This window comes from Empidonax traillii, unplaced genomic scaffold, assembly GCF_003031625.1.
Source record: "Empidonax traillii isolate 1590-97213 ecotype Southwest subspecies unplaced genomic scaffold, ASM303162v1 scaffold1356:size330773, whole genome shotgun sequence".
In the NCBI taxonomy this organism is placed as follows: Eukaryota; Metazoa; Chordata; class Aves; order Passeriformes; family Tyrannidae; genus Empidonax; species Empidonax traillii.
In genome coordinates, this window is record NW_020956549.1 from 109,282 (window position 1) to 135,968 (window position 26,687).

The window sequence follows — 26,687 nt, forward strand, 5'->3', positions numbered from 1 at the left end:
CCATTTTTAAACATCCCAGATCCCTCAGATGAACCCCAGTCTGCATCCAGGGCAAAAGTGTGGGAAGAGCAGCCCAGGTGAACATCACCTGGATCCAAACTGTTGCCCTGGATGGGACCTGGGAGGTGCTTGTGGTCCCCAGGGGATGCTCATGGCCCCAATGGACACTGGCCTTGGCTCCACAGGAGCTTGGGGGAAAGTATTAGAAGAGATATCAGCAGATTTGGGGTTAAAGAGGCACATCTGAGGCTCAGGCCCAAAACAGGAGGTGGCTGTTGCGTGTTCAGTGTGACTCTGGGGTCGTGAGCCCTGGGGGGGTTCATGTTCTCCCCCCAGCCAGTGCCAAGAAGCCTTTGTTTTGCTCTTGTGATTTAGGGGCTCTTTCTCTTTTTAATCCCTAAGTAGCCAGCAAGGCATTTAAAAGGTTTGCTCTAACATTAAGAGAGGTTAAAGCCAAGGTGGCCATCAGAGAAAGCTGGGACATAACCTAAATCAAGGAATTTGGAGGCAAAAAATCCACAGTCTTGGGATGTGTTCAATGTCCAGTTGTTTCCATTTAATACCAAAATATTTAAAACCTCATTTTTCCATTCAGGGTGAACATTGCTTTAGGTTTATTGTGTTTCTCCTTTTACCATGTGGGATTATCAGCTTGTTTCCCAGAAAAGCTTAACACTCCCCTCAGCAGTGGCCTGGGGTTTGGGCTGGTTTGTTTGGGACTTTATTTTGTTTGTTTTTTTTTCCCCTCTTTAAATCTCCCTTATTGAAGTTGTCACAGCTTGACAGCCTTGTGCCAGGAACACGCTGTCATCCTGAAACTCATATCTTTAATTCCTTCCCTCTGATGCTAATAACACCTTAAGATGATTAAGACTTGGGGCTGGGGGGGGAGGGGGGGTGGATATAATATCTTATTTTTCTGCTGTTTGGATGCTGATCACTGACTCTCAGCACTTCATTCATCTCGGGGAGTAAAATTGGAGGGGTCACCCCCCCCTTCCTCCCGGGGGTTCTCCTTGGGTTTAGTGCCTGGGTTTTAATCGCTGAATATCCATGGCTGGGTGTTGTCCCAACGCTTTTCTTGTCCATTGGAGATGCAGTGGTGGGACAAACCCCCTGTCACAGCACCCCTTGGCTGGGGGCCACCCTGCAGCTCTCTTTGGGATGCTCCCAAGGGCAGCATTCCCGTGCTGTGGCAGTGCCAGGAGAAGCAGGATCAGGCTCGGACGCTCCGTCCTGCCCCAGCCCCAGTGCCAGCCACGGCTGGGCTCGCAGCGTGAGTGGCACAGATTCCTGTCACCAGGAGGTTATTTATGGTTTTTTAAAGATGTTTTTGGTCTGGGACGTGTTCAAGGCGTGCTTTTGCCTTCCCAGTGTGGTGGGGCAGTGCTTATCCCGTGCCCAGCTGACACTTCCTGCTGGGCTGGGCACCAGCTGCTTTGGGCAGCAGCTTCCACACCTTTTTGCTCCTCTAGGAAATAAAGGTGCTGGACAAAATCAAACCCTGTAAATCCCTGGATGTGGAGATTTGTGTTGATGTGTGCAAGGGCGGGACCCCGGGGCTGCCCTGAGCAGGTCAGGGGAAATAGGAGACAGCAGTAAATTTGGAAAAACACCTCTTTTGGCTTGAATTCCCTGTGTGTGCTGGGTTGGTGGGTGCTGTGATCTGATGGGATGTTGGTTTAGGATTTTAGGTCGTGCTTGGATCACAAGTGGGGCGTGACCAGGGAGGGCTCTGGGTGTGTGTTTGTCAGACCTTTGAGTTTCCACAGGCCTCAGTGTCCCCAGGGGATGAACAAACAGCCCCTTCCCTCACTCCTGTCGAGGGAAACTGGGTGGTGGCACCTTCTGCAGGTGTTGCAGGACTGGGTGACCCAGGACAGGTCACTTGGGCCCCGATGCCAGCCATGGCTTGGGATGTGGCACAGTGGAGTCCCGGCTGTCCTCGCTCTCTGCACAGCCCAGGGTTTTAGAGGGATGAGTCTGGGGGCTTTGGGAGCACCATTGGAGGAGGCTCCTCAGCCCTTCACAGCTCCTGAGCGGGGAGAGAGAACTGACTTGAGGAAAATGGGGAGCAAGTGGGGAGAGCAAAGCTGCTGCTCCCTGACATGGGAGGGCTGTAACGTGTGGGCTCAGTGTCCCTTGTGCTCCCGGCATCCCCGCTCCTGGTATCCCTGTGCTCCCTGTGTTCCTGCCATCCCTATGCTCCCAGTGTCCCTGTGGCCCCCATACCCCCGGCATCCCCGTACTTCCCGTGTTTCTGGCATCCCTGTGCTCCTGGTGTTCCCATGCTCCCCACGCATCCCCACGCTCCCAGTGTCCCATTGCCATTCCACGTCCCCAGCACCCTCCCATTCCCAGTGTCCCCGTGTTCCCCATGCTCCTGCCATCCCCACACTCCCAGCATTCCAGGCACACGGACACCCCCCCCCCTCCAGTGACACCCCCTCACCTTCTCCTCCTCCCACCCCGCAGGAAGAGCGGCCCAGCCGGATGAGACGATGACTGTGGAGAGCTCGGAGACCAACGGGCCCCTGCGGGAGCCGGAGCCGGGGGTGCCCAAGGCCCCAGTGCCCCCCGTGCCCTCCCGGCGCCGGGGCCACCGCCTGCGGCGCAAATCCCCCCCGGAGAGCCCGGTGAAGGGGCAGCTCCGCATGCGCTCCCCGGCCGGAGCCTTCGTCATGGTGGGCATCTCGGTGGTGCTGGTGGGCATGACCATCGCCGTGGTGGGCTACTGGCCCCACCGGGGGCACGGCGGCACCGGGGCTGGAGCGGGCAACGCCAGCGTGGCTGGGGACACGAGGAGGGAGGTGACAGCCACACGCCACGGGCCCCACAGCGAGAAGCTGAAGCTGATTGGCCCCGTCATCATGGGCATCGGGCTCTTCATCTTCATCTGCGCCAACACGATGCTGTACGAGAACAGGGACATGGAGACGCGCCGGCTCATGCAGAAGGGGCTCTACGGCATGGCCGGGGGGCTCCCCGAGGGCGCCGGCCCTGAGGACGGGCACTGCCACCGCGGGGACGGCCCCAAGGCCAACGCCGAGTGCGTGGAGGGCTGTTACCAGGTGGACCTGTCCTGCCAGCCCGGCCCTGGCAGCAAGTGGTCCGACTGCTACGGCCCCAACCGGCTCCAGGCCATGGCCGAGTTCCTGCGGCACCCGGCGGGATCCCCCGCGGCCTCCTTGCACAGCCTGCGCTCCGGCGCCTCTGCCGAGGCCAACCTCGGCCTGCCCTGCCACGCCGGGCCCGAGTCCCTGCTCTGCTCGGCCGTGGGTGCCCTGGCGCTGCCCGTCATCAAGCTCAACAACTGCCTGCTGGACGCGGCGGCGCGGGGGGCTGGCGGGAGGGTGGGCCCTGCTGAGCATCCCCCCGAAACGCCACGGCCCTCCCGGGCCCCGCTCTCCGTCGGCGACAGCGTCACACCCTGTGGCCAGCGTGGCCATGCTCGTGGTGGTGGTTGTGGTGGTGGTGATGGTCACACCATCATCGACATGGATGGCGGGTGCCCCGGGGCGGAGCTGGGGGCAGCAGATCTCGGCCCCGATGTGCAGCTCCACACCCCGGGACACTCCAAATCCCTGGACCTCGGCCGGCCGGGGGTGCTGCTGGTGGCCCCCATGAAGGACCGTAAGAACCGGAGCTGGCCCAGGCTGGACAATGTCAGCCTGGTGGGCTACGCCAAACTGGAAAGTACCGGCGAGTCCTCGGACCGGCTGCTGGAGCCCAGCGAGCCCCCGGGCCGGGCAGAGCCCCGGCCCAGCTCCTGGGTGGTGGGCACGGAGCAGGGCACGCAGGTGTGACGTCCCTGGGGACCCTGACATCACTGTCCCTCGTCCTGGCCACCTGAACCCACCAGCGGCCCCAGGATCCCCCATCCAGGAGGGGTTCGTTTTTAAGCAGATGCCAAGAGGAAGGTCCTGACGCGCTACTCCAGGGGGAGGACTCACCTGGGGTGGGATGTCCTTCCCAGTGGATGCCCTTGGCCTTACAAGCCCTCCCTCCTGGTGGCTTTTCTGGAGAAGCCCCCACTTTGAGGCGCAGTAAACTGTGGGATGGGGATGTGGGGGCAGGTGAAGCCTCACCAGCCCCTGCAGCACTTTATTTCAGTGGGGTTGGGGTGGGGGGATGTTCTGGGTGGTGGTGGCCCCTTGCCCAGTCTCAGCCCACCGGAAAATTTGCTTGCCCAGAGCACGTAAGCCCGACAGGGCTATTAAATATTACCTGGATGCCACGTGGTCCTGCCTCGCCTCCTCCTGTTCCCAAGGGGTGCTCGGGGTGGGCAGTGCCAGCAGCAGCCGGTCCAGAGGGTCCCCAAGACCTTGTGCCCCCCCCCAGGCTGTGCTGGAGAAGGGATGCTCCATAACCAGCTGCTGAATATTTGCAGGATGAGGTGATGGGCTCAAGATTTGGTGGTTTTCTGGTTTGTTTTTTTTTTTGAGAGAAGGGAAGCAAAAGCAATGCCCAGGGAGCTGCAGGCGGCCCACCCGGACTGCAGCAATTCCCAGGGCCTGTCTGTGGATCCAGGTTTATTGGTGCTGGATTTTGGTGGAATGAAGGATGCAGGAGGAAGGATGTGAAGGGGCAGGGAGGTGGGTGAGTGTCAGTGCTGGTTTTGCCAGATCAGGTTTGATGCTGTCATGGTATTTGTTGCCCTTTGGATGCAGAACAGGAGCTGCACAGGATGAGGCCAGAGAGGTGAGAGCTGAGGGTTCATCCCATCCTCTTCTGCTCCCTCCAGCTCTGGATGGCTGAAACACGTTTTATCTGCATGAAATGTTTGGGGTTTTTTTTTATTCCTGTCTCTCCTTCTGCCTCTCCCTGGCCTGAAGTGAGCACAGAGCATCAGACCTTGCAAGCTTTGGAATCAACATCCTTCTCCAGACCCAAACATCCCGGCAGAACGGCTGCCTTTTCTGGCAAAACACCCTCTTTTCTCAAAAAGCAACCCCCCACAGTGGTTTTTTTTTTCTGCTTTACAAGGCAGAGCTGCCTCTGCTTCCCTCACAAAGAGGTCAGACCCAGCTCCCCCTGTGCAGGGGACGGGGATGGAGCCGGAGGCTGCGGTTTGGGGCCGGTTGCATCCCGAAGGATTCGCTGGGAGCGATACCAGCCCACAGCTCAGCTATTTATTTGGCTGCTTAATCTCAACATTATTTAGGCACCGGTTCAGGGCAATAAACAGCAACAAGAAAAAGTCACCGGCGGGGTCTGCCCCGGAGCAGCATCCCAGAGGGAGGGCCAGGAGGTTGTTTTTGTCCGAAAATAACTTTTTATTTGGGCTCAACCAGCTGCAGCCAGAGCTCAGGCCAGGCCCTGGGCCACGAGTCAGGAACCAGCAGCAAGAAATTGGAGCCTGAAGCACCACAAGGAGCTGCACCAGGAGCTACTGGGGGGTTTTGTTTTCATTTTTTCCCCTTCAGTTTTTGGCTGGGGCTCAGCCTGACTGTGGGAAGTGGCTGGATCACAGGGGAACCTACCTGGACCACATGCCCACTCCAGCATCCTCCTCCTGCCCCATCCTCCTCCTGCCCAGCTCAGCAGCGTCCTCCAGGGAGGGACTTCTGAGCCACGTTGGGATTGTTTCAGAATGCAAAGCTGCTTGATTAATTAATCTGGCAGGGTGAGATGACCCGTGCCTTCTCCAGGGAGAGCGTCATCTGTGCATCCCTCACCTTCAGCTCTGGCTGTGGACATCGTTTCCAGAGGATCTGTGGGATTTTAACAGTGCTGGATTCAGAGGATTGATGCCGTGGATGCTGTTCCCACAGCGTGCTGGGAATAAACTGGGCAGGGATGGGGCTGGGTTAGGAAAAAAAAATTAAAAGAGAAAGTAGAAATATCCCCCCTGGATGGATCCCTTGGCTGAGCCTGCTCGTCTGCAGGGGTGGGAAGTGAAACCATCCTGGAAACCCTGGAGATCTCTCGCTGTGCAGCCTGCGAGGGGCAATGCTGGGTGGTCTGTCCTGCCCAGGAACAGGCTGGATACACTGTGGATTAAACATCCAGCTGTTCTCACCCACTGGAATATCCCATTCCAGGAAGTGCCCAGTGCAGGAGGAGATTCCTGCCAACAGAAGAGGGATTTTTACCAGAAACACCAGCAAAGAAAATCGTGGGGTTGTCCCAAATATCCAGCCTGGACAGGACTGGCTCTGGGGTCCCTTGGGCCAGAGGAGGGACACTGGAGAGGCCAGAGACCCCACTAATTGCAGTTACCCCCCACCTCAAAGGGCTGGGGCGTAGCTATGGGATAAAATGTGGGAAATGGCTTTGGGGGGAAACGCCTGCCCTGGGCTGTGTGTGAGACAGGTGTAAGAGCATCTCCCATGCCCAGGGACACCCCAGTAGTGCTGGGGCTCCAGATTTGCTGCTGGGACACCTCCACCCCCCGGGGAGGTTGTGCAGGTTGCAGGGGGGTCATTAACACCCTCCAAGTCTCCCGAACAGCTCTACAAGGAGCTGGGGCCAAGGACTGCTCAGCTCCAACAGGGCAGGGTCGGTGCCAGCCCAAGAAACTTCCTGCAAAGGGGCAAAAAGGGGGGCATGGAGAGACAAGGGCCGTGCCAAAAAACAGTCAGCTCCAAATAGCAAAGGATCCAGACCCAAACCTTGGAGCCCAACAGCCACGGGCACCCTGAATCAGCCACAGCCGGGGACGATCAGCTCCCACCCCACAGCTGATGCTGCTCAGCCCTGGGGCTGGTTTGCAGCTCTTCCTCCCTCCCTCCTCCTCCTCTCGGGGTCACAGCCAGGAGTCTGCTTGGCCGAGGAGTCCTTCCTTAAGATTTAAGGTCTGCGGGAAGGGGGGGCCCTGCTCCTGGCTCTGCACTTGCAGTACCGCCAGTGATCGCGGCCGTAAATCTGCCGAGGTGTTGGGAAGTGTCGGGGACAGTGTGACCTGTGAGGGGTGACGCTGCTTCAGGATGGCCCTGGTGGGTGGGGGGAGCTGAAAAACCCCTGGGACCTTTTGGCAGAGTACACAGGGTGATGTTTGTTGTTGCTTTATTTAAAAAAAACCCAAGGCAATAATGGTGATGCAAAGCTCTTCTCTGCTTTAATGAGCCAGCACTGAGCCCAGAGCACCCGTCCTGGCGCTTCCCAGTATCCGAGGGAACCAGGATGGGGCTGGAGCTGGGGTGGGGTTGGGGGCAATTGCTTAAATTTATTTTTTTTTTTACTTATGCACCTTTCTCCCGCTGCAGAAATGGGCTGAGCGGTGTGGGATGACCCTCGTGGGGCTCATCCAGGTGGGGTGGGATGAGCTGAGCTCCCCAGCCAGAGTCCCCCCGGTGCTATCAGTCATTGCGTGGCAAGATCTGGAGCCCAAATCTCCAGGGCTTTGGCTGGGAGTCCGTTTGGAACCACTGTGGGGGCAAAAAGGGGGAAGGATAGGAAAGGGAAAGGCAAAGGAAGGGATGCCCACAGACTTGCAGGTGTCCTGCAGTGGTGCTTTCCTGGGGGGGTTGGGATGGAGCAGGAGTGAACCCAACGCTATGGGATGGGAGGTCAGTCCCTATCCCTGGCTCTGACTTTTCCTTCGTGCCTCGATTTCCCCAGTGAAGGAGCTCAGTGTGTCCTACCTGGCCCGTGACAAATGTAATTCCTCCCTTTCCACCCTGTTTGTCCCAGACCCCGAATCCTGCTGGGCTCTCCCAGTTGGAAGTGACAGAGTCACCCCACCGATGCAATTCCCCCTGGAGCCCTGAGAGCAGCCCCGACCTGAGGGCACTGCACTGACCCCCTGGGAACACAAGTGGCTGCTGAGCCCCTGAAACGGGAGGAACGACCCAAAAATAGCCCAGGGCTGGAACAAGCTGGAGTTTGAATGGGAACTTTCTCCTCCCGGTGTGACGGCCACTCCTCCGGGATGGAAACACGAGGATGGGTGATGAAGGGAAATGGCTTTTGTGGCTCCTTCCCGAAGGATGGGACCTCCAAGAGGGAACCATTGCCTTTGGTGTGGGATCTGGGGGCTGGAGGTGGCCCGGGGCCACCCAGGAGCTGGGACTGGGCCCCCCGGGAGCTGTGGGGGAGCTGCTGCTGCCTCCTGAGGGGCCGGGACAAGGGCTTGGGCTTTGGGGTTTTATTTATTTGCATCTGCATTGCCATGGTGTTTGTTTGTCTAATGTTTTCCCTTGCTTGTAGCCAGGCAAAACGCCACAGGCAAAAGTTACCACACACACACACAGACCCTGCTCTGGCTGTCAGGGGGGTAACCCCGGGCTTGGGACACCCACCCAGTGGGGCTGGAATGGGGGAGCTGTAAGAAAAAGCCTTTCCAGGTGTGGTGGTGTCCTGGTTGACAGCCCCAGGGCTGGGTGTTTGATGTCCCTGTGTTTGTCCCTCAGGGAAAATGAGCTGGGGGCACAATTCCCCTGGGAATTTTGGGTGGGGCTGCAGCGTTCCCTTTGCTGGGGGTGTCCCTTCACTGGTGATGGCAACGCTCCTGCCCAGCCAAGTGTCGTGTCTTGGGTGGATGGGCCGTGTGGGGGCAGGTCCCACCGATGTCCCCGCAGTGTGTCCGTGACAGGGACGGGCTGGGAGCCCCTTGGGGACCATTGTTAGCCCGCTGTCCCCTCACCACGAGGGTCCCAGGCCTGATGATGGTGTTTCTGCCAGGAAACACTGGCGCAGGACACACCCCCACATTGCCATGGGAGCTGTGGGATGGACTGGGACCAGCTCAGAGCTGCTCCCTGGGTGATGCTCAAGTAGGGACACAGCTGATGCCTCCTGAGCAAGAGACTGACACCCCAAAGTGCAGCTGAGCAGAGGGATGAAGCCATTTCTCGGTTGTTTCACCCCAGACACGCTGGTTTGGGGGCTGTGGTCTGTGCCTGGCTGTCACATCACACCAGGGCATTGTCTGAAGGTACTGGGAGCGCCACAAGCCCCAGCTCCAAGGGACAGGGCTGGTTTTGGCATGACCCTGATGGGGTTGGACAGGGCAGGAGCCACAGCCTGTGCTGGCCCAGGGAGTTAATGTGGCACACTCAGCTCTACTGCAGAGCTGGGAGTAAATTATGGGAGTAAATCACGGGAGCAAATCACGACCCTGACACGTTACGGGAAAGCGGCTCCGGTGGTGGCAGATTCCCAACTCTCCAGGGTCGGTTTCTGGGTCTCCTCTGTAATTTTGGCTTTACAGCACGTTCACATTTAATACTTGGAGAGGCTTGGAAGCAAAGAGGCCCTGGGCAGGGTGGGAGAGGTGATGGCTGTGTCTGGAGCGATGGGAATTCGTGGTGCTTTTAGTGTGTCCCCCTTCCCTTTCTGCCTCCTGGGGACACAGAGGCACGGGGGGTGGTACCACAGCAGCCCCAGATCTGCTCCTGCCAGCCAGTTCCCAGTCTCCAGCAGCCCTAAAGTGGGCCAGCTGGCTTTTGTTCTCCACCAGGCTGGTGGCCAAGATGCCCTGTCAGCTTTCTGCTCCGTGTTTCTGGCCCTCCTAAAGCTGCTGCAGCCAGGAAAAAAAAAAAAAAAAAGGAGATGGGACCAAGAAAAAATAGATAGATGTGACATTTCCCCCCTGCTCCAGTTCAGGTGTGTTCCCTCGGGGCTGGGCAGCAGCTGCTGAGCACAAACCTCACCTGGGTGGATTCTGGATTTCAAAAGGGAGGTTTTATATCAAGTGATGCTGCTTGAGGGAAAACTCTGGGAATCCCTTCTGGCCCTTTTTGGAGGGGCTTTGGTCTCCCAGGTGGCCCTCCCAGTGGGAGCTGTTTGAAGGGTCTGAAGGCACCAAGAGCCCAGGAAAATGCTGGTGGTGGAGCTTGGCATGGGGCTGGGAGAGCTCTGGCACTGCCACGGCTGCGTCTGAGGGGCAGTGGGTCTGGCTTAGGCTGGAAAAACCAAATTACCACGAAGTCAGGCTGGGGAGAAAGATGTGGAGGAGGGTGAGAAGAAGGAAAAAAAAGGTTTCAGGGCCAGGGAGAGAGTTTTGTTTGAAAATTTATTGAAAAATTCAATACAAGAAGCAATACTGAACACTTAGGTCTGTCTAAACGCTACAGCAACTTTCCCTTTGATTCACTACGAAAATCCAAAATAACAGCTCCCATCACTACTTGATCTAGAAAGATTTGCCAACTTTAAAAGTTCCTATTTTTATAAAGAAGAGTGTAAATGCCTACCCTAGACAATTCACAATTGCCTTAAAAAAATTTTACAAAGCTCCTTCATCTTCTCAACTAAATTATTTTATTTATTTTTACTTTTTTTTTTCTTCTTTTTTTGTTTTCTTTTTTTTTTTTTTTTTTTTTTTTTTTTTTTTTTTTTTTTTTTTTTTTTTTTTTTTTTTTTTTTTTTTTTTTTTTTTTTTACAAGTTGCATCTCTAAGGCTGGGACACTACCACCTCTTAAGGTAATTGTACAATTAGGAAAATCAGCAAACCACAGTTTATTAAAACCAGAAATCAGTCAGTCCTTTGCTAACGCATCTCTGTTGGTCAGGGATTGCTATCGGGCAACCGGAGCCACCGTTCCAGTTCAGCGGAGGAGAACAGGAGCTCCTTGCCTTCCTTTCTATAAAAACATTCATTCATATATAAATAGCTTCCATATAATGTATATTATACAATCAAGACAGTCTCTGGGTGAATTTGCGGAGTGGGAAGAGCTGGGAACATTCATATAAATAGACCTTACTTAGCCGGGTTGTCCCTCGAGCTGACACAGCCCCGCTCAGAGCCAGGGATCTTAAATCCCCCTGGAGGTGGAAGGGGTGTGGGCAGCCCCACCAAGGCCCTGGATGAGGGTGGAAGAAGCTTCTTCTGCTCTTAACTTTTTTCTTCCCAGGCTGCTGCTGCTCCCGTCCAGCTCCTGGGCTCGGGCGCTGCTTGTGTCGGTGGGAGAGGGTCAGTGGGAAACCCCACCAGGGTCAGACAGCAGGTGATGGAAAAAGGGCAGACGAGGCCATGGCTTGTTTAAAATACTCCAGGAGAAGCAAAAAAACTCAGCAGGGGGAAGTGGAGAAGTGGACAGCCTGGAAAAAGCCACCCAAAATCCAGGGGAAAAGTAAAATAACGAGCCCTTTAAAAAAGGGACATCCGCAGCCACGGGAAGGAACCACCTCTCCTGCCAGCAGGTTTCTCACCCCCAGAAATCCCCTGCTCAGGGTGTTTTGTCCCACTCATTGTGCTCAGGGCACAGGACACCCCAAGGGAACACCCAATTCTCGTGGCAGCCAAGTGCCTTTAAGTGCTATGGACAAACTTAATTTATCACGCTGGCTCTGCCTGGTCAAGGCCAGAAACCCTCTCAGCCACTGCCCATCCACTCCTCAGGTGGCTGCTGCAGGTGAGAAGGAAGGACTGAGCAGGAAAAAAAGCTAAATTCCCAGAAAAAGGGAGAGGGTGCTCAGCATGAGGGGTGTTTAAGGCAAGCGTTACCCAACTAAGCTGAGGACAGCAGGGACACAGACCTGCCCCAAGGTCTGCGTGGCAGAAGAAGGAAGGAAGGGGCTGTTCAGACAGACAGAGGAAAACTTCATCTCTACACTACAGCTGAGGAGCCCGGGACTCCCTAAATTGCCAGAGCAGGATGCCCTGTGGAAGGCAGAGCATCCCAGGAGGGGACCCCGCACCCAGAGCAGCCCAGAAGCAGCTGCTGGCACGGGAAAGGCTGAGCAGGGGCCAGCAAGGCTCTAGGAAAGCCAAAATCCAGCAGCTCCAGCAGAGTCTCCAATCAATACTGACAACTTAATTAAAATTGCACCTGAATCTGAGAAGCTGCAGCAGCCCCGGTGCAGTTCCAAGGCTGTTTGCAGCTCAACAGCGAGTCGTTGCAGCCTGAGCTAAATCCAGTGACTTCTGAAACGCATCATTCAAATTTGAAACTGGAGAGAGCTTTTTTCTTTATTGCCATTTTCATCCCATAGTCGCCTGAGGAGCAGCAGAGCACTCCCTGCCCTCAGCTACCAATGTGCCACACACTATATATATATATATATTTATACATAAAAAAAAAAATAAATCACAACCTCAAAGTGGACCAAAGTGTTCATAAATGTCTGTGCAGACTCTTTACAAAGCTTGGTTGGTTTAGGGTTTTTTTTTCTGCTTTTTGAATTTAAATGCTGGAAGGACAAACCCAGATATGATTAGAAATATTCCCACAAAGCTCAGAGAGCAGCAGTGGGAGCTCAGCCCCTGGTGCAGGGGAGGGAAGCACATCCAGCCCCTGGAATCATGGTTTTGGGTCCCCCTTTCCAAGCTGGAGATCGTCCTGGGGGTCTCTGAGCTCAGCCTAAAGCTGCAGACACCCAGCCTGGTGTTTTATTCCAGCGAGGGGGTCATGAAGCCAAATCCAGACCCCCAGGCCAGCTTGGAAAAGGGAATGTCAGCACTTCCCACGTGGTTTGGCTCTATCACGACCAGCAACACCTGACACCTCCTAAAATTCCTTGTTCAGCCTCTCCAACTACAGCTTACAGGCCTAGGAAGGATTGTCTAAGGGAGTTTAAATTAAATGATAGTAGGATACACGCCCTGGGAGATGGGTAACGTGTTCAGCTTTAAATAGCACTGAGAGGGGAGGAAAAAAAAAACCCCAACCCATGACTTACAAAAAAAAAAAAAAAAAAAACCTCCCTAATTTAAAAATCATCAACACAAACAAGTGAAAAACTATGACACTGAAAAAACTCAGTTCCTGTGAACGCTGCACAAGCCTACCTTAATAGCATCCCGAGTCCAAACACCTTAAACACACACTTCTAAGGGCTTTTGCTTCTTTTTTTAATTTAATGGCATCTAGAAAACACAAACAGGGCGGGGAGCACTCGGCAGAGACACACGGGAGGAGGGCGAGCTTGCTACCACAGTCCTCTTTTAAAGCTCTAAAATTCACAGTATAAAGATACTTGAAGCAACTTCCAGTGTTCCTTAAATCTAGTCAGCTATTCAGATGTGTGCAGAGGCTACACCACAAAAAAAAAAACAAAAAAAAAAAAAACAAAACCCCTACTTGTGATCACACACCGGGGGCTGGATCCCAAAAAAGGGAGGAGGGGAGGGAGCTCGGGGGGGGCAGCCCTGGGGGGGTTGTGGGGAGGGGCTGCAGCTCTGAGAGCTACGAGAGTAACCCAGAGGCAAAAATCGGAATTGCTGCACGAAACTGAAGTCTGGTGAGTCTTTTAAAACTGACCCTCCTGGCAGGAGGACCCACGGGCTTTGTGAAGGCAAGTGCAGATAGCTCCGTTATCCCGGACGAGGTGGAGGGAAAAGGAGGTTAAAACAGGGGAGCCCTGGAGCCCTGCGAGGTTTTTGGGGGGATTGGAGGCTGTGCCTGAAGAGGCTCTGCATGAGAGGGAATGCAAAATCGGAAAACCTGTAAAAAATGTTCAGTACAGTTAGAAATATGGCAGATTTCCGTCACGATAGATATATAAAATAAAATAAAATTTAAAAAAAAAAAAAACAAAAACCTCAACAACAAAACAAAACCCTATATCCAATAGGATCCAGTGGAGTCTGGAAAAATCCCAATAAAATGTCAAAGCGCAACTCCTAATAAATGATATGAATGTCTCTGAGTGTCAAGTCTGAAATCCGAGGTCTTTGTGCTCCAGGTAGTTTCTTGGTGGTTTTGCTGGGTTTCTTTTTCCTGGTGTTGTGGCTGGCAGGAACGTTTCCTAGGGACAGAGGGACAGGGTGAGTCACAGCAGCCAACAGCAGCTTCCTGGGGCAGAGAGGAACCTGCATCCCAAAAGCAGATGATGGAAAACAGGTGAGTGGAACAGCCTCAGGCAGTGGAAGGGGTCCCTGCCCATGGCAGGGGGTTGGGACTGGATGAGCTTTAAAGTGGTTTCCAACCCAAACCACTCCAGGATTCTTTGATCATCATCAGAGTGGGGTAGGATGGACTTTCCAGCACTGAGGCACAAGCAGAGCTCCAGGATTCCTCAAGCAGCTCTTTCCTAAACTCATCAAAAAGGGATCTTTCCAGGCAAACTGGGGTCCAGCTCGGGGGTTCCCTGGCACTGACAGATAGAGTCCATGTGTCCCCAACAGCTCCATGTGCTGCTGGTGTTTGGGAAGGCAAAGCAGCCTCATGGGAGGAGCTGTGCAGCTTTTAACCAATTCTGGCTCATTTCCCCAGCAGGATTAGCCTGTATTTGCACCTCCTTCATCAGCCTCACCTGATCCATCAGGAACAGCCTCAGCAGCGAACAATAATCATCTTAGCGCCACTTTGACCTTATTTATCCAAACTTTGTGTGCCCAGAGATCCACCCCCCTGCCCTTGTGGGTGTTGTCTGTACTCACACAGCCTGGCTACTCCTCTGCAATCTCAGTCTCCTGGTGCACGACCACTTTGGTCACCGACATGTCCGGGTGCTGCTCCTTGGCCGCCTTGATCGCCTGTGCCAGGACCTGTGGGACAGCCGGGAGAGGAGGGGGCAGAGCCCAGATCAGAGCATGTCACAGTGTCACAGCACGGGTCAGAGTGTCCCAGAGCACGGCAGAGTGGGTCAGAGTGGGTCAGAACACGGCAGAGTGGGTCAGAGCACGGGGTCAGAGCCCGGCACCCACTCTCCCCAAGGGCACAAGAGCCTTCTTCTAAGTCTGGGGAGTGAAAAAAGAACTTTACAGAATTATAGAATGTTAAGGGGTTGGAAGGGACCTTAAAGATCATCCAGTTCCAACCCCCCTGCTGTGGGCAGGGAGATTTCCCCCACTAGACTGGGTTGCTCGAGGCCTTATCCAGCCTGCCCAAAACTGCCCCCAGGACTTCAGGCACACACTTTGGTGACTTCTGGTGCCATTACATCATTTCTATAGAGAAAAGCTGATTTTTAAGAGTATCCCCATCTCTCCACTGGTAGAAGATGGATGAGAGCAATCAAGCAAAGCCTGTTTATTCTTCCAGCCAGTGTGATGAGCACACTTCAGACACCTCAGACATTTTCTGTTGGAGTTAATAAACCAGTTCTTGTCATAAGAATATTCTCCACCCCCACGATACTTGCAACTAAATTTAAATTCACAGTATAATTCTCTGATGACAAAATCATCACTTCCAACACACACAAGAGGCCAGTGGGGCTGACTCATCACAAAGGTTTCACATAAAGCCAATGAGATTTAATGCAGGTGCTGAGTGCTCTGAAACGACTTCTGGCACTATACAGCAGCAACAGTGCTTCAAAGTTATGGGAAAATTAATTCAGATCAGCCAGATGTCAAGGAAAACTTTTATTTCACTTTTTTTTTTTTTTTTAAAAACGCCATTGTCCAAAAAAATTCTGAAATCAAAACTTTGCTGTCAACACCAGTTTCTGAACAGAATTCAGCTTTGCTGGCCCAGCTGCATGATGTCAAAAAGGAATTTATTACTGATATAGAATCACAGAATGGCCTGGGTTGGAAGGGACCTTAAAGCCCATCCTGTTCCACCCTTTGCCATGGGCAGGGACATCTTCCACCAAACCAAGTTGCTCCAAGTCCCATCCAACCTGACCTTGGGCAATTCCAGGGATGCAGGGGCAGCCACAAGCTAAAAAAAAAATATCAGTTTGGAAGTTCTATTTTTACCCCAGTACAATTTCCCTTGGGTCAGCTTTTTAGTGCCATTTTCTTTGGACAGGCACGACTGTCTCCTTTGTGCCAGCTCTGGGAAGCATTTTTGGATCACACCCACAACTCCTACCTGGTCATGGTCTACATCTGCATCTCCTGTGATGACAATCCTCTTCTCAATCCGTGTCTCTGAAATGCCACCTTTTACAGTCTGGAACAGAAGGAAAAGCTGCTGTTAGTGTGGAAGTGCAGAGGAACTGGAGCTCACTGGGGCTGCCTGTCTAAAAGTATCCAAAAATAGCGTCACCAAACAGTCGTGCCACGGCATCAGAGTCACGGGGGAAACTGCTGCTGCTCAAAGAAAAACTGTCAAATAGTCATTTTTTTTTATATAGCTGAGCCAGGGAAGAGCTTTTCCTCACAGTTCAGCTCTTCCTGCTGCCCCACAGGACAGTCAGAGCCTGCTACAGTTAATGCATAATTCAGCCTTAACGTGGGCAACCTGGGCCTCTTGTGCTTTTGTTTCAGGTATTAATCATATTTTTTGAGAGGAGCTTCCAAGTGCTCTTTTTTTTCCTATTATTCAGCTCTGCCCATCTGCTCCATCAGGCTGCTGTCTGAGCTGTTGTCTCACTGGTGTTACCTTGGTGATCTGGGTGGTGGTGGTGCTGCTGGTGGTTTCCGAAGTGATGGTCTGGGCAGTCAGCAGGATTCCAGGGTCTAAATCCCCATTGCCACCGTCTGTCTGTGGGACACAAGGACAGGCCATCAGTCCCTGAGCAGTGTGGATGGGAGCAGGGGCTCCCCATCACCAGAGCAGGAAGCAATCCGAGGACAGAAGCTCCTCTCCATCACGGATCGCGGGACGCAGCCAGTCAACCTGTGCATGAGGGCTGGGCAGGGCTCTGGAGGCTGGAAGTCCCTGGACTTCTAAGGCTGGAGAAGCACAGATCCACAGAATCCCCCAGGGAGAACCTGTGGCACCCCTCAGGCCAGGAGGGCTGGGATGTTCCCAAATCTGGGCACGCTGCTGGCCCTGCACGCCTGGACCACCAAGGGAGACCAACACAAACACCAATCCCAAATCCCACCTGCCTGCATCCCTGGAGATCCACAGAGCCAACAGAACAACTTGGCTCAGGAGGTACTCGTCACCCTTCCTCCCTCCTGACAACACCTTGCACATCCCCTGCTCACTCTCTGCAGAAGCAACGAGCAGCCAGACACCCGCTGAACCAGGAATGACTTCCAGAGCTGGTTCTTGGATCCCCTCCTGCCCAACTTGACTGCTCAAAAATCCTAATCTCAGTCATCCTGGCCAGCTCATCCTGTCCCCATCAGGCATCATTCCCAGCTCGGCAGAGGGACAATATCCAGAGTTACCACAAGGTGGGACCATTTTCCACAGACCGGAGGGATCCCGTGGCACATCCACAGCTCCCAGCCCTGCAGATGCACTTCTCATTTCCCAGTTGGAGCAAAGCTCCTCTGTTCATCTCCTGAAGACCAGGGCAGTGCTCACCAGCATTGTCTGAACAACCCCTCTACTCCTGCAACTGGGACAGACGCTGAGCAGTCACGGCATTCCTTGAGAATCCCAAATTAGACAAGCCTGGTCCATGGGATGTGGAAGGTGTCCCTGCTAAAGGCAAGGCGTGCAACTGGATGGTATTTAAGGTCCCTTCCAGCCCAAATCATTCTATGATTCTATAATAAAACCTGGTTTTAGACTGAGGATTAATTTTAACCTCAGCAATCAATATGACCTTCATACACTGGTATCGCTCTATTAACATTTCTAGGTTCCAGTCACCACAACCCCACTCTGGTTGCATTTTAGACAAAACTTTTGGTGTTCAACAACCTTTTCAGGCTTGAAACCTAAAGGATTAACAAATAATTTATAAACCAAGTTCTGAAGATGCATAAACAGCAAAGGAAAACAAGACAAGACATCTCTTGCAGAAAGAAAGGCCAACTCAGGTCAACTCCAAACGGTCCAATCTGCATCCCAAGGCCACCAGTGGCTGAAGATAAATTCTGTTTGCATGCACATCTTGAAAAAATAATTTCTCTTCAGGGATAGCAAAACCACTGCTCCTCTAAAACTACCAGATGCACCTGGAAACATGAGCGTGTCTTGAATGTGGGGAGAATGGCAGGTGCTGCTCTCTCCTCCTGAGGAGTGGGAAAGAAAACACTTCCTTGAGTTTAATTAAGCCCCTGGAAAATTAATCAGGACACACCTTACCTGTGCAGCTTCGTAGGTGATGGTCTTTGTCTCCGTGTGGACAATGGGGACTTCTTTTGTGGGAATTTCGCTCTTGACGGCGCTGGACACGTCGGAGATGGTGACAGTCTGTGTCTTCACCAGGGGGGGCTGTGAGACAGGGTTAGAAACACCTCGTGAACACCCAGTCCCCATCTGCACAGCCTGACCGTGCTGCTGGCAAGGGTTCTGACACTGATCTGATAAAAGCACTGTGGGAACCGAGGGCAGCCTGGGAATCTTTGGGTTTAGGGCTCTGGAACTGCTTGGAGGGCAGAGAGAGAGGGAGTGAGGATTAGACAGGCAGCAAGATCCTCCAGCCCTTCCCTGCCTCTGGTGAGCCCAAACCAGGAATTAGGGGTTTAACTGGTGTGTCACAACACCACAAAGGCACTGTCTGCACTGATTCTTAACTTCCTAATTATCAAAAGTTCATTGCCAGCTGCCAGGGGAAAGAGGACCCTCATCTGCTGATGCCAATGTCAGGATTAACACCAACCCTGGGCACACAAAGACTTGATCACAACCGAGCAGCTTTATCCTGACTCCAAGTGCAACTGTCTCATTAAAAGTCCCTGTCAGATCTTTAACTTTTATTAAATCAATGTCAGATAAACCAGGAAGACAACGAAAGGGGGGGAAAGGGGGAAAAGAAAAATCAGTTGTTCCGCCACCTGATGATTATCCAGAAGAAGACAAGAGTTAGTTTTACACCCAGTGCTTTCCCAGAGGGCTCAGTTTCTGCTCACCAGCCCCAAACCTGCCAGATGCCACCGTGATCGTTAGCAGGGGAATGGGCACCTACTGAACCCAAAGCAACATCAACACTGAAGCAGGCAAAAACACCTCCCTCCCGTGGGGAGCACGGAGGGCCCGAGGAAACACCTTGGACAGCGCTTCAAATTTGCTCTGCTGCGCCCAGGCTCCGGCAGGAAGTGGCAAAATCCTCGAGGAACTACAATTCCAAGGGTTTGGAGCCTTTCTGTGGGGGTGCCACAGGATGCTTTGATCCCAGAAAAGCAAAGGGCACTGCACTGCAGTGTTCAGCACAAAGATAAATTGAGAGGGGCTCGTATTTAATGCAGAGATGAATTGAGAGGGGCTCGTGCACACTGATGGCTGGGAGATTAACCGGCTCATTAACTCCAAGCACGAGTCCAAGCCCAGCAAAGCCAGCTCCTCTCCAGGTCTCATGGCATCTGCTTGCTGCAGTGTTTGGGTTCCCACTCCAGAGGCAGCCGGGTTTAGGGGTGCAGGAGCTGAGCTCACTACCTGGAAGCAGCGAATGACCACGGGCAGCCCATTGGGAGCATCTGAGCTGTGACACTCTCCACGGGGCTTTCTAAAGGCAAAGGTGTCTTCACCATCCTCTGCCACCTCCACCTCCTCCTCCTCTCCCCAGGGCTGCCAGGGAGGTGCAGGGCTGGTGGGGGGCTCCAGCTCAGAGAGCTCCGAGTCCTTCTCCACATCCACACAAATCCCCTTTCCACATGTCAGGTCCTCCTCGCTGGCAGGGAGGCTGGGAACTGCCTCCTCCTCCTCCTTCTCCTTCTCCTCCTCCTCCTCCTCGCTGCTTAGGGAGGAGGCACCAGAGTGCTGGCTGGGAGAAGGCTCTGAGGTGGGTGGCACTGGGGTCTCACTAAAAGCTACCGACTGCTTTGAGCCCTCCCGTGCAAAGCCAGAGTTAACACTGCTCCTCTCTGGCACTGCAGCCACATCCTCTTGGGAGGGAAAGTCACTCATTTTCTAAAAAGAAATGGATACACAAAAAAGGCCAAAGAGAGAGAGAGAGAGAGAGAAAGAGAAGCGTTAGGGAGAGCAGGAGGGCAGGAGGCATGAAGGCAAAACATTGCTTTGTTATCAGGGATCATCCAGTAACTCATGCAACAGTGGGGTTGGACACTGAAAAACCATGTGATGTACCCAGTGCATTTACTGACACAGCCTTTCTGGGACATTAATAATCCACTCTTGTAAATTTTAAGGAATTAATCTGAAAGCAACTCCCTTCACCTAAAGGAAGAGCCACCACTAAGCACTTTTTGCCTGTTTTGGAAACAGGAATAATTTCAGTGTAGCAAGTGGGGACTTGTGCACATCCCAAATTCCCATGTGCAACAAAACCCACCCACTACCCCAAAACCATCCCCCAATTCTGCTTTTAACTCACTGACATACTTTCTACCATGTTTGAAGTTGCACACAGAGGGAGTGAAAAGAAGAAGCCCAGAATTCCTGAGCCCGACAAGCCACAGAACCTGGGAATGCTCACCCCTCCAAACACCCTCCTGGCTGTTGTAATTCCAGGACAACTGACACAGACCTGTCATTGTGGCACTGGGAAAACTCTTGTAAGAGTATCTACAAGTAAGGAAAGGCTGAGAGAATCAGGTTCCAGCTCCTGTTCAGCTCCTTAGCAAGGTCTCACCCAGGTCTTCTGGCACCTCTGGGAGCCCTCGAGCCAGAAGGGAACAACAGTGACAGTTAAAACAGGAACAAGACAATAACCCTGTGCTGGAAATTGAGTTTCTCTCCTTATTGACATCATAGAAATTTGCCTCCAAGGAAAGGTAGAATAAGCAGTTGAAGGTCCTACAATTTACAGGTATTCAAGATGTCACATCATCCAGAATCAGGGAACAAGAGGGAAAACCCCAAGGGACGCTGCTCCATCAATGCCATGACTATCTCTTTTCAGTAATTAACCTCATGGTTGATTTCTGGCTACTTTGTATAGAAACAGCCACAAAAACCAGGGATCAAATTCTCACAGAAACATGGCAAGTCCATTTTGCCAGCTGTAATTCCAATTTTGGTGTTAAGACGAACAGAAACTGCTGCCTCACTTTCTAATAAGAAGATTCCCTGGGCAACCAAAAAACTGTTAATTTGTGCTTAAATTGTGAGGTCTGAAGCCCGTGGGATATTTGGTACGATGCATTTTTTACACACCAGAGGTTCTCACCCTGACTGACCTCATCTAATTGCACAACTCAATGGTAGGGTAAGACCAGGAGCTGCTTTATGCAGGAACAAATAGATGCTTTTTTTAGAGGCATTTCAAGAAATGACTCTTCCCTAATTCCTCATGGGTATTTTTCAGTCCTCTGCTTCTTTATGTTGCAGATGGATGAGCTGTAAGGATTTCTATCCATTAGGATTTCCAGTCTCTCGGGCTTCTCTTTAAGTTCCTGGGATATTGCTGAGCAAAATGCTCTTAACAGGAGTGAAGGGACAAGGAGCAGCACCAAGATGGTTGGGTCAGACTGTGCTCACAGGGAACTGTTATTTCTGATCAAAATCCAGTTCCACAAATCCTCCTCCAAAGGAATATTTGAGGGGAGATCTCATGGCTGTCTGCAGCTCCTCCAGAGGGGCAGCTCCGACCTCTGCTCTGGGTGAGCAGGGACAGCAGGCAGGGAATGGCTGGACCTGTGTCAGGGCAGGATTAGGACAGATTTTAGGAAAAGGTTCTTCCCCCACAGGCTGGTTGGGCACTGAACAGGCTCCTCAGGGCAGTGGGCACAGCCCCAAGGCTGCCAGAGCTCCAGGAGGGTTTGGACAACGCTCTGAGGGACAGAGTGGGATTGTTGGGGTGTCTGTGCAGGGTCAGAAGTTGGACTGGATGGTCCTTGTGGGTCCCTTCCAGCTCAGGATATTCCAGGATTCTACATCCACCCTCATTTGCCCAACACAAGATACTCCACTGCAATATTCCACAAAACAGAACAGAAATGGGGTTATCAGCGTCGAACACCCATGCCTTAATCTTGTTTTAAAACCTGAATTTATACACTGCCAATATTGTGATTTTCCCTTAATTATATATGCTAAACCTTGCAAATTACTCATGGGATCTTGAGAAGACACAGCACATCTTCTGGGGTTTAATGGGACATGCCTTAGGAGTGAGATTTCCTTACAAAACAGCTGGGGCACTCCTCAACCAAGAGCAAGAATAACAGATAAAACAAAGCAGATTAACCAGCTACACAAACATTGAGCTATTTAAGAGACAAAACCCTGTACACAGTCAAAACATCTTCCCAAATCCCTTTCACAGACAGAGAAAATAATTTGCATTTTGGAAGTATCTTGCATGACAGAGGCATAAAGGAAGGGGAAAGCTGGAATGGAGCCTGTGCCAAGCATATATACACTGGTACCAGTAGAGCCAAGTGCAGCAGCAAACATGCAAGCTGGAAAGACAGAATGAAATCCTGATAAGATCAACTGATCAGAAGCACTTTTGGCCTTGCCTACCTATTCCAGTGGTAAGAAGAGAGAGCAATGGAAAGGTATTTGTTTCCAGATCAAATTATCTCTGTAAAACTCCCCCCCGGAAATTCAGCATGTTACAAATTCTGATCTTATCAAGATTTGTTTTCAACTGCAAGTGCAAAAGCATCCCTATGTTTAGGGCTCAGATTTGCAGAGTTCCAAGCTCTCCTTGAGACCCAGGAAACCTGAGAGGTGCCTGGGCTGCCAACTACTCATTTCCACGGACACAACCCCAAACCAGCAAGGCCTAAATCAAGCACAAAAGCAGCCAAAGACAGTGTAAATTAAATCAAGGACAGGATGCAATGCCCCAGAAGAAACAAACTGCCCCAGACACGAATGCAGCTAAAGCACCACCCTCTAAATACAGACCTCTGTGCACCTGAGGGCTCAGCTGAAGCGTTGCAGTGTAAAGTGCCACACAATAATTCAGACTGGGGATAAATTAATAACAGGTTTAATTACATGGTTGATATCAGTGGCCAAAAAGGATTTTTTTTTTTTAAAGTGTTTTTGTATAACTTTGCCTGTATTTTTTCAAGAACCTGCTGTTTTGGATCAGGATCCATTTGTACGAACCAACCGCCTTGAGCTGTCGGAGTGGGTGTTGTTTTCATGCTGCTGCCTCCCTCTGTAGAATATTCCATTATTCTCATCCCAAACCCATACTCTTATCCTGCAGGGGACTTAAGGAGTGCTAATGTGGTGTCAAGTGCCAGTTACTAAAGATATTTTAAAACAATTCATGAACCCATGAACTTACAGAGCTCACTGACTCCCTACAACCACTGCAAGGAACACCACAAATCCCAGCTGGTCAGTAATTTCCCAATCCCCTTCTTTTCCAGCATGGCAACGGAATTGTGAAGGCTGTTATTAGGTTATCCCCAAACACTGATCCACAGAAGCTCACAGGCCCAGAGTGACCACCTAGGGATGCACAAGGAGATGATGTTGCTTTGGCAGCAAACCACACTCACCAGAGAACGCTCCCAGATCAACTGATGCTCAATCTCACAGCTGGCAAAGCACTTGGGTAAAAAGTATTATAAAGCAGAAAACAAGAGAGCCTTATTTTACAGTACCTGCCATTGCCTTACAGAACTGCTTTGCCTTAAAGATAGAAGTTAAAAAAGGTTTAGAAGCTGTTCAACACACCCCGGCACTGAATCCATTACTATGGATTTGTGGGTTTGGATGGATTTTTTTTAATTGCCATTGATCTGATCACATCCTGACCAGCCTAGTCAGACAACACAAGGATAAAAGAGACTTTGGCCAGAATTAAAAGTAATGCTAGAAAATACACAATGTGCTAGAAGCTTCAAAATTCAAGGACTGAGCAAGAATTCAGGATATTACACAACACACAGCAACCACCTCCAACCACTGCATCGAGGACTTGGCAACATGAAACAACATCAAGATAGCACTTAAATTATCAAAATAAGGTTGTTGGGCAGCATGATTCCTTGTTGGGCAATATGATTCCCCTGCCCACCCATCCCAGGACTCCTTCCCAATCCTTTTGTGAGGGATGAGCGGCTTCTCGTTCCGAATTTCCTCTGCAGAGAACAAACCAGTGGCACTGCAAAAGCTGCCTCTGCCAAAGAGGGGGATAACACATCAGAGTTTATAACTGACACCAATTTCGTGCTGCTGCTTTTTGCTTCCCTCATTTCATGAGTGAAGTTAAAGCTCTTTTCTGGTGCCAGGCTGGCCCCAAAGGCAGCAGCAGCAGGAGCAGCCAGATCTGCCTTCCTGGGATCCCTCCTGACAGCACAGGATGAGCCAAGTGGTTTATCCACAATAAACGATCTCACCAAAGAAAAGCTGGCAGTTAACATTAAAAATTACCCTTGATACAGTCTCTGAACACAACCTGAGCTTCAACCAGCCAAAACGCAACCAGAGGCTCGTGTCGTATCACAAATGGTGGTTCGTTAGGAACGTGGTTTCTTCACTTACAAAACCCCAAAGGAGCATTTTTGTCCTCAGACAGAGGCTCTTGCAGCTGAGCTGTGCAGGACCTGCATCACTTCTGCCCTCAGAACAACTTTCTGCAATTGCTTTTTCCTACCATTCAGTCTCTGGAGCGAAGAGGGAGAAGGTGTTAGTGTGACATTAAAGCATTTGGCAGAGGGCTGAACATCCTGACCTCTCTGCAAACAAAGCCTGACTTAAACCAAACTGGATTTAATCCTCGGTCAAGTTATTCTGGCCAGTTTAAAAGCTCAGAGCTGTGTGTCCCCTCTCCCCAAGAGCACCAAACCCACACCCAAGAGTGTCCAGCTGACCCAACACTCTGAAAGCCACCAAGGTCTGATGGCTTCTGGTTTGAGAAAAGAATACAGAGGGTTAGTCCAAGCAATTCATTAAGACAGGTTGTTAACACAGCTTTTTTGTTGTTGTTGTTAATAAGCAGTGGAAAGGAGGATGTGATTTGCAATAACATTTATTAATGATAAATGTACATATTTACAAAGAGAAATCTGAGAAAAAATACAAAACCGAAAAAGTGTTCCAAAAGAGAGCATTTTAGGTAAAAAAGAAAGTGTTTTTAGTCCCCACAAGCTGATCCTACACCACCATGTACCACTGATAGCAGATCCCAAAGGGGCCCAAACCAAGGCCAGTCCTTCCCTCCAGCCTCACAAACCACGACGGATGCAAACAGGGACACAAGAGGAACCACCACTGACAGGTTCTCCAGTGTCACCCACTACTACATACAGACCAGAGAGTTCCTGCACGAATCCATAATCCTTTTTTGGGGGCTGAATTTGCCCAGAAAGCTTCCTCCCTCATCCTGTAGTTCAGAACAGCCACCATCAACTCACGACCAGAAAAAAAGAAAACCCAATAAACCAGTGGAATAATTCTCAAAGTGACAAATTACTGACACTGACGTGAAGTGAAAGACACTTTGCCCACAAGCATCAGGAGTTGGACTCTATGTTCCTTATGGGTCCCTTCCAACTCAGGATTTTCCATGATTTTATGATAACCTTCCCAGGAGCCTCGTGGTACAGACACAGCAAGGCCAGCCCAGCCTCCTTCCTCCAAACACAAACTGCTCCCTTGGTGCCACGTTGAGGAAATCCACCTGTCCTTGTTGTTTCAGGAGGGAAAACAGGGAATACCTACTCTTTGGGGTCATCCCTGCACAAACTGCAAGGGAGGGGAGCTGGTCTTGGCTGAACTCCGTGCCCTGAGCTGCCCATGGAGAGTCCTCAGCTCATCTTCTACTGACTCCCCAGGAGAGGCAGCACGTGACAGGAGATGCAGCCAACACCCTCATTTATCTGCTCACTTTTAATAGTGGGAAAGACAAAAGGGATGCTGTTTTGCAGCAGTGAACACCTCGAGTATCACCACAAGCAGAGCCCGACACTCAGCACAGCCTCAGAGCTGAATCCGAGTTCCGAAGCCACCAGCAGCATTTTGCTGCTTAAAATTACCGATGTCCACCCTTTTCCTAAAGCAGGAAAGCACAAGAGATTTGTGTATGTTCTAGGTGGTGTTCAGAAGAGATGGAATCAGAGTAAGAAGAGTGAAAGTGAGAGTGGAGCCAACCACTAATATCATGATGGAAAAGGCTGGAGCCCCGAGAGCTCCTAAGGGGATCCCACACACAAGCACCAAAGAGCAGAGTGACCACACCCCAAAACACTGGGAGAGCCTAATTAACATCAAAACTGCTGCCAGACTTATCCTGGTGTGCCAGAGTCACCAAAATGTCATTTTCTGCAGCAGGCCACGTTGGAAAATCAGGATTTCTCACACCAGCCGGGATGAGGTTACATGCTGCAAGACAACTCCAGGATCCTGGAAGGATCCAGGAAGGGACAACTCAGTTCTCCATCCTTCACAGCCTGGCATTGCACAGGCTGTGTGAATCCCTGTTAATGGGTGCCAGTGTCAGGGCAGGTCGGTGTTCCCAGCAAGTTTGTTCCTGAGGAAAACAGGGAGCGAAGCACGGAGTTGGTCTCTTTAGCTGTACAAAACCCCTGAGACCTCTGCTCTTAAACAGCACTAGAGCCAGTGAGCTCTCCCTGTGCTCAGGGGTGACAGTAGGCATCCCAAAATCCCTCCTCTCAGCACTGCATCCTGCAAGGGCATCAAGGGGAAAAGGTGAAACCAAGAGCACCAAGGTGTAGGAGACACGGAATGTGCACAAAGGGGAGAGAGAACGTGCAGGAACGAGACCTTACACAGAATGCCATGGACTGTCACTCCCTTTGCCTTCCAAGCAAACAGGAAAAAAAAAGCAGAGGAGGGATGGGGAAAGGGGCTGGAGCCCCAAGGGCACATCCCTGTGGCATCAGGTGGATGAGGTTTCTGTTCCTGATAAGCTATAGGAGTTGTCTGTCAGGAGGGATCATATCCACCTGGAGGAATACGGATAACTGGCCTCTAAACTGCCAGAGAAACAGAAAGCATTTGTTCAGTTTCTTTGTACTCTGCAGTGATAATTGGTATACAAATCCCAAAAATGTTCCTGAGTGATCTCAGAGTGTAAAGTTTCCAAAGTTTTTTGCTGATGACAACCAGCCTTATCTCAAGATTAGAAAAGAGAGAGAAAAAGACTGCTTGAACTGAAGAATTAC

At 51.5% G+C, this 26,687-nt stretch overlaps 2 protein-coding genes across 12 annotated transcripts in view; one reads left to right on the top strand and one right to left on the bottom strand.

Annotated features, from left to right (window-relative positions):
* The first annotated feature begins 2,342 nt into the window (after positions 1-2,342).
* TMEM200B (transmembrane protein 200B) lies at positions 2,343-4,476 on the top strand. The gene has a single exon (XM_027906812.1). The coding sequence runs from the start codon at positions 2,502-2,504 to the stop codon at positions 3,804-3,806; it is 1,305 nt and encodes a 434-aa protein (XP_027762613.1). The 5' UTR covers positions 2,343-2,501; the 3' UTR covers positions 3,807-4,476.
* An 8,726-nt stretch (positions 4,477-13,202) lies between these two features.
* Positions 13,203-26,687, bottom strand: part of EPB41 (erythrocyte membrane protein band 4.1) — a 69,868-nt gene continuing 56,383 nt past the window's right edge. For 9 of the 11 annotated variants that reach the window (XM_027906804.1, XM_027906803.1, XM_027906801.1 and 6 more), the window contains 5 exons: positions 17,779-17,907; positions 16,171-16,272; positions 15,658-15,738; positions 14,274-14,381; positions 13,203-13,639 (listed from right to left, as the gene is read on the bottom strand). In XM_027906804.1, the coding sequence (XP_027762605.1) occupies positions 14,283-14,381; positions 15,658-15,738; positions 16,171-16,272; positions 17,779-17,907 (411 nt within the window). In that variant the 3' untranslated portion in view covers positions 13,203-13,639; positions 14,274-14,282. Of the gene's footprint in view, positions 13,640-14,273; positions 14,382-15,657; positions 15,739-16,170; positions 16,273-17,778; positions 17,908-19,068; positions 19,543-26,687 lie in introns of all 11 variants that reach the window. The other 2 variants (XM_027906793.1, XM_027906792.1) reach the window with 1 other exon arrangement.

Excerpts from the sequence above, each read along its gene's own strand:
- TMEM200B (XM_027906812.1), top strand. The coding sequence starts at position 2,502 with ATGACTGTGGAGAGCTCGGAGACCAACGGGCCCCTGCGGGAGCCGGAG.